Source organism: Leptonotus elevatus, chromosome 21 (assembly GCF_054856555.1).
Source record: "Leptonotus elevatus isolate MCC_2025b chromosome 21, RoL_Lele_1.0, whole genome shotgun sequence".
Classification (NCBI taxonomy): domain Eukaryota; kingdom Metazoa; phylum Chordata; class Actinopteri; order Syngnathiformes; family Syngnathidae; genus Leptonotus; species Leptonotus elevatus.
Window position 1 is genome coordinate 1,640,259 of NC_141259.1, and position 7,231 is coordinate 1,647,489.

The 7,231-nt window shown below is 38.1% G+C and overlaps 1 protein-coding gene across 1 annotated transcript in view; it reads right to left on the reverse strand.

Moving 5' to 3' along the window:
* Nucleotides 1-7,231, reverse strand: part of LOC147155532 (phosphoenolpyruvate carboxykinase [GTP], mitochondrial-like) — an 11,971-nt gene that overhangs the window by 27 nt on the left and 4,713 nt on the right. Inside the window, exons 2-4 of the mRNA XM_086066635.1 lie at nt 6,404-6,541; nt 3,905-4,000; nt 1-1,973 (exon numbers count right to left, since the gene is read on the reverse strand). The exon at nt 1-1,973 is cut by the window's left edge and continues 27 nt beyond it. Of these exons, the coding sequence (XP_085922761.1) occupies nt 1,504-1,973; nt 3,905-4,000; nt 6,404-6,541 (704 nt within the window). The 3' untranslated portion in view covers nt 1-1,503. The remainder of the gene's footprint in view (nt 1,974-3,904; nt 4,001-6,403; nt 6,542-7,231) is intronic.

The window sequence follows — 7,231 nt, forward strand, 5'->3', positions numbered from 1 at the left end:
TGACACATTTGGTTGCATTTTCTTTTGCCACAATGGCTAAGAGGCACTTCAAGATATCATTGCACTGTATTGAGAGAAAAAAAAATCCATATATAACGATTTAAAATACCTGGAAAGGAATAGATTACAGTTGAACTTATTGGTCCGTTTTACAATTCAAGTCACCTGGAATTACACAAATAAAAACATTACAAATGAATGATGCATAGGGATTCTGTGTAGGAGCAGATGTAGTGCAAATAGCTGTCGTTGGACTCAAAGGATGTTTTTGAAGAGCTCATATAGAAAGCATGTTATTTTTAATACATAGGTCTTTGTGTTACAGCTTGTAAACATTTGCATGCCATGTAAATGGATCCAGCTCTTGTGACTTCAAGCGTCAGAAGCAATACGGCCTCCATCCCATCACCAACAGCAGAATCAGTATCAAGTACACAAAGGAGGTATTTGCATTGTTTAATTATTAGCTTCACCTGTCGTATGCCCCTGAAGTTATTTCCCTCCATTGAGGAGGTCGGGCGCGAGCCATTGGTTGGGTTTTCACACACGCGTGCGCACACACAAAGAAATTTGGTTGCTATTCAGCCAACCTCATAAAAAGGCACAAATATTTTGTTTTGTTTTAGTGAGGTTAACATTTCTGTTATTCACACACTACATTAGGTACACTTGCACAAATCAATGAATTTTTTGTAGATTAATACATTGACTTTCATATTAATTAATGATTCATTTGCCTTCATTTTCGTGTCTAACCTATACAACCAAAAATGTACGTATAATAAATCAGATATTTTTTTGTAACAGATTAATTATTGCTTGTGTTTGTTAAAAAATACATATTAAGAGGCCCTTGAAAGAAATTATTGCTAATATTAAGGGGGGGGGGGCCTTATGGGTGTCAAAATGTGTGCGTTGATTTAAAATTCCTTTAACACCACTCATTTTTTTAACACGCAATTAATGACCACCCCTTATTTCCAAGTAAGGGGTGGTTCATTAATTACCTGTACTGGGGGAACTCCAGTCCCAACGCAGCAGAAACGTCCACGTAAAAATTTTGCAGTAATAAATGTAATAATGCACATGCAGCCATATTTCTATTAGTTTAACATTTTTTCCTCCTTTAGCTTAACAAGCGTATAGAAACTTAGAAAAACATATTTTATTCTACATTTAGAACATATATAAGAATTGCGATTGAAATCATGCGATCAATTATGATTAAAAAATATAATCGCCTGACAAAAAAAAAAAAAGGGTTCAGCCCTCAAAATCTTTACAATACCTCTACATCACTGCAAACTACAACCACAATGATATTGCTGTTACATTATAAATGCAATCAAAATTAAGCATGATGATTTATTAAGGCAGGTGTACCTAATGCTGCAGTTGTCAGTGTGATAATTATTATAATTTTTTTAAGTGCGTGACAATTCAGCCACAGGCTCTGATTGCACCCTCGTGTGTCACTGCTGAATTCCTTTCCTGCCGGCGCTATTATGCGTGAACCCTCTCCTCCAGGGCCTTCAGCTCAGCCTCCATCTTAGCTGGCAGGTCGGTCCCCACCTGCTGGCTGAAGTACGCTCTCAGCTCCTTGGTCTCGTTCTGCCAGAAGTGCTTGGGCACGTCAAACAGGGCCCCCATGTCGACGTCGCCGCCCAGCCCCCGCGTGTCGATGGCACCGTCCTCCGGCAACCAGCCGATGGCGCTCTTCCTGGCGCCCTCGTCGTGGCGCTCCCGAGCGCAGCGCTTGAAAATCCACTCCAGCACGCGGGAATTTTCACCGAAGCCCGGCCAGAGGAAGGCGCCGCTGGCGGGGTCCTTCCGGAACCAGTTGACGTGGAAGATTTTGGGCAGGTGAGTGGGGGCCTTTCGGGTCTCTATGCTCAACCAGTGAGCGAGGTAGTCGCCGAAGTTGTAGCCGAAGAACGGCCGCATGGCGAAGGGGTCGTGCATGATCACTTTTCCTAGAGGGAACGTTCAACAACTTCAATAAAGCTCTTTGATTTAAGATGGCGACATTTACAAGACAATCAAAAAAATGAGTCTCTCGGGCAGTGGTAGACAAAGTATGGCCCGCGGGCCACAAATGGCCCATTCCGTTCTGTAATTTGGACCACTAAGTAGTTAAAGCAAAAAAAAGCAAGATTAAGTTTTTGTTGATTATGGCGGCACCATAATATATATATTTGGACAAATATCATATAATCATTTTGTTTTGCATGGAAAGACACCTACTAAAAAGAGCCGAGTGCAAAGTCAGCGTTGGTTGGAAATCGTCTTTGACCTCACGCCAGTGAGTAAAATCCTGTACTGTGATTTTATTCAGGTAGGCTTTTTAATCAATATTTTTTGTTACCTCAGACAAAAATCTTAATTTCTTGGGGTGTTTTGTAGCTTCTGCATGATAACAGTAATCGCGCGTAGACGTTTGACTCTATTTCCATCTGCAACGACTGAGAAAAGGACGTATGCTGTAAAGCAGTCTGCACGTTTGTAGTTTTGTTGCGTGTGGCAGAGTTCACACCATCCCCCAGTTATTTAGTGCCTGTAAAAATGATACAGACACTCTCAGGCCATGACAAAGGTTTCATTAATCTAGCTGTCAATGTTTCATCAGCAGAATTATGAAAATATGAATTGAAGGTTCAGAAAGCATTTAGTGTTTCTTTAGGCTCTGGAAAAGAACACGTTTTTAAGTCTATTTGAAGTTGCCTTGAAGCAACAGTAACTCAGGCAACAAGTAAAACAAAAATAATAGTAAAAGTTTATTCCTTGACTATTTGCTCTGTTGAGGGAGCCTGAGGTGTGTTCCATGATCCATCAGGGTTTTTTTTCTCTTGAGATTGGGTCATTTAAATGTACGTAAGAAATACGCATAAAATAAACAATTTGACATATATGTCTAGTATTTTTATTATTATGGTAATTAGGTCAAACGAAGGATGTTCCATACCACTTTTTCTTTTCAGACCGATGCAATACTGATATCAAGTACTGATACCACTAGTACTTTCTATGCATAAGATCCCCCCTCCAAAAAAACAAACAAAACAAAAACAATGACAGATAATTTTATAGAATGACCTATATATCCCAATCTATATGTTGGGGGCGGTGTCGTTCAGTGGTAGAGTGGTCGTCTTCCAACCTAGAGGTTGTGAGTGTGATCCCATGCCATTGTGGCCAGGTCGCAGTATCCTTGAGCAAGATACAAAACCCTCAGTTGCTCCTGTTGCTGCGTCATCAGTAGGTGAGTGAGTAGTCAAATATAGAGGGCCTTGTAAAGTGGAAAAGTGCTATATAAATGAAGTACCATTTACCATATGTCGTTTTTCCTTAAAATTGCTTGAAATTAATGGTAATTTTCCATTCTTCCAATTTCTTGTTCCTGATTGTAAAATGGCCACAAGAGGGCAGCCAATAATATGAGTTGATACTGTGAAATAAGGCCTGGTATCAGCCTGGTACCAATACCTGATAGTTGGTACTTGCCCATCCCTAGGTAAAATTATTTGTGAATAATCAGTTATAAATCATACAATTAAATGAGTGAATAATTATTTTATTTTTAACTTTATTTTAAATAAAGTATTCTACATATGCAGTTGACCCCTGCATAATTACAGTTCGGCACACTAATATTCAGATTTTTTTTCTTTTTAATTAAAAACATATTGAATGCGAAATTATCCAATTTCACTTTATTATTATTTATTTATTTACTACAACAATTTTATTAAAATGTTCATCCATCTATGTTGGTGATATAGTGACATGCACAAAAACTCAACTGTCTTCAAAATTGGGGTGAGGAGCACAACAGTGTTTGTAAAATGTGACAAGTTGTCAATGGAGCTTTGATTTAATTTGAATAAGTGTGTGTGTGCGCGCGTACCTTTATGCTCAGCAGCTGCTGTGGCCTCAGACCTCATTGCAGCCCCAACAAACACGCCGTGTTGCCAGTTGAAAGACTCGTAAACCAGAGGAACTCCTGATTTGATCGGATAAGTAAATTTTTGACTTTGAACAAACACAAAGCATAACAGAGACATCTGAACAGGCCACTTGAATCACATTTAGGATCTCGCTTTCACTAAACTAACCACTTACGGTATCTAATATGGACCATGTTGTAAATTACATTATGTAATATTCTTTTATAAATTAATTATAAAACATTTTACTCCAATTGCAGACTATGTCAAATTTGTGACAAATGACCTACCAAAATATAGCAATGTTATCATTCAGTGACTTTAAGACCTTTGATTGGTAGATTGAAAGATTTAAAGGATAATCAAGCCCTACTTTTAAGACTTTTTAGTGGACAACAGAACTACAGTGCTGTTCAGCACAGACCTCCATCAAAGCCCAATAACCCTAATTAGGGTCAGCGCCCAAGTGTACACTTGCCAGATCCCATCATTAAGATTCGTGAATTATCCATCAAGAAATGACTAACACATGACCACACTGGGTAGCATTATAATTTGAAGTGAGCAAACGTACAATAACTAGAGGGTGGGATGGAAAAAATGTGTGGCAAATTGAGAATAAATGAAATAATATTTAATCTGATGTTGTCTTCCATTTAGAAAAATAAAACAAAAAAATCTCATTTGAAATGCTGCCACCGTAATTGAGCAACTGTGTTATGCCACCCCGCCCAAACATCATGCCACAGATTTGGCCAAGTAGAACTACTAGGCCTTTAAAATAAAAATAAAAAAGCTCTCAAACCAGTTTCACTTGGCAACGTGTGATTTGGTAGTCATGCGTATCACAAGTAGACTCACAAAAAAATGTGTGAAGAACCCAATCTGTCATTTTGGGTTGAAGTGGCAATTTCAGGGCCCATTACTACGACTACCACAAAACAAACACACACACACACGGACACACACACACAAGACAGGCAGGTGACACTAACTTGCAAGAAATTTCAAGTGGCATAAACACTGACATATTTACCCTATCCCCCATAAACAGGGTTTCTGCAGATATCAGCAAATCAAATTTAATATTTTTTAATGCTGCTTTTAATGCAACTTAAAACTAATTTAAATTAATCCACACACATATATGAAGGACCAAAAGTGCTAAAATTAAATAAATTAATATAAATTAAATAATTAAATAAATATGTAATTAATTAAATAAATGTTTCATTTATTAATTAAATATGGAATTAAATTAATCTGTGTTATTAAATGTGTCATTAATCAATGAATTACCTATGATTATTAGTAAATATATATATAATTATTTCTCTATTTAATTAATTATTTCATGGTCACTGTGTTGCGGCGTTTCATGAATTAATTTTATCTGTCAAACTCACCCATCAAAGTTTGGTGGGCAGGTCCTAACACCTGATTGCACAATAACAAGCCTCGATCACTCTATATCAGAAAAAAAAATCTATCACTGTAGCCACCATGTTTCTAACCTCTTCAGGCTGAAGCAGTTGATTAGACAAGATTTGAGTGAATCAGCCCCGCCCACTAACTTTGACAGGCCAGTTTGACAGATAAAACAAATTCATGAAACGCTGCAACACAGGAACATGAAATAAATAAATAATAATATATATATATATATACACATTTATTTAATTATTGGTTTATTTAATTCCATATTTAATTAATAAATGACACATTTAATTATTTCATGACACATTTATCTAATTATTTAATACTGTATTAATTTATTTAATTTGGGCACTTTTGGTCCTCCATACACATATACATACATACACAAATGCATTTACTGTTTATATGTTAGGGCTGTCAGTCAATTAAAATTTAAAATCGTAATTAACTCATTCAAACCCCAAAACGTATAAATACGTTTTTTAATACTTTGTCCTGCACTCCCAAAACATATTTATACGTTTTTTATTTTTTGTTTATGCTAGAGCATATAGAATGCTTTGATGCAGCCTCTGACCTGAAGAAGATGCTTAAAGCAAGGGTAGTTATTACAAAAAATGGCCAGCAGGTGGCAGCAGAGTATAAGAGATCAACCAAGGCCATGTTACAAAAAGGCTCTTCCCCCACTGTTTTAAACAGACTTGTGAATAATGATGAAACTTAGCTATACTCTAATGCTAATTGCTGCAAAATGGAAACAGATGAAAAAAAGACTTTAATCTTTCTTTTGGTAGCAATAGCAATATAGCAATAGAACACAATATTCTGTGGGCCTTGCAAAATCAGTCGAAATTTCATACTCGTTAATTAACATAAAAGTATACAAATGTGGTTGTACATTTTATTACACTGATGCGGTCATTTTATAGATATTTAAAAGATAAACTAAACAGCTAAATGAGTCCGATTTGTGCTGTGGTAATTTTCTGCCACTAGGTGGCAGTGTTTCATGTTGAACCTACCTTGCGGCCTCCGACCACCGAAGATGATGGCATCGATAGGAACACCCTCCTCGCTCTCCCACTGAGGGTCAATGATGGGGCACTGAGCTGCCGGCGCACAGAAGCGCGAGTTGGGGTGGGCGCAAGGTGTGCCACTTCCTGTTTACAACAAAGAGAAAACAAACATTTGCTTCTTAACATAAACTTAAACTCCACTTAAACCTGATTAGACTGGTTAGAGCATACTTGGGTCAGGGGGGGGGTCTGGTGGCTATAGCTCGAGCCGGTCATGGTATGGAGAGTGGGTGTGGTGAGTATGTGTAGGTGTGTGTGTGTGTAGTATGTAGGGTGTGTAGTGTGTGTATGTAAGTGTCGTGAGTGTGTGTGGTGTGTGTGTGTGGTGTGTGTGTGTGCTGTATGTATGTGTGTGTGGTGTGTGTGTGTGTGTGTATGTATGTGTGTGTGTGTGTGTGTGTGTGTGTCGTGGTGTGCTGTGTGTGGTATGTGTGTGTGTGTGTGTGTGTAGTGTGAGTGTGTGTATGTGTCGTGGAGTGTGTGTATGTGTGTGTGAGGTATATGGTGTGTGTGTGTGTGTATGCTGAATGTGTGTGTGTGTGTATAGTGTGTGTGTGTGTGTCTGTGTGTGGTGTGTGTGTGTCTGTGTGTGTGTGTGTGTGGTGTGTAGTGTGTGTGTGTGTATGGTGGTGTTGTGTGTGTGTAGAGTCTGTGTGTGTGTGTGTATGTGTGTGTGTGTGAGTGATATGTGTGTGTGTGTGTATGTGTGTTTTAGTATGTGTGTGTATGTGTATGTGTATGTGTGTGTGTGTGTGTGTGTATGTGGTTGTGTGT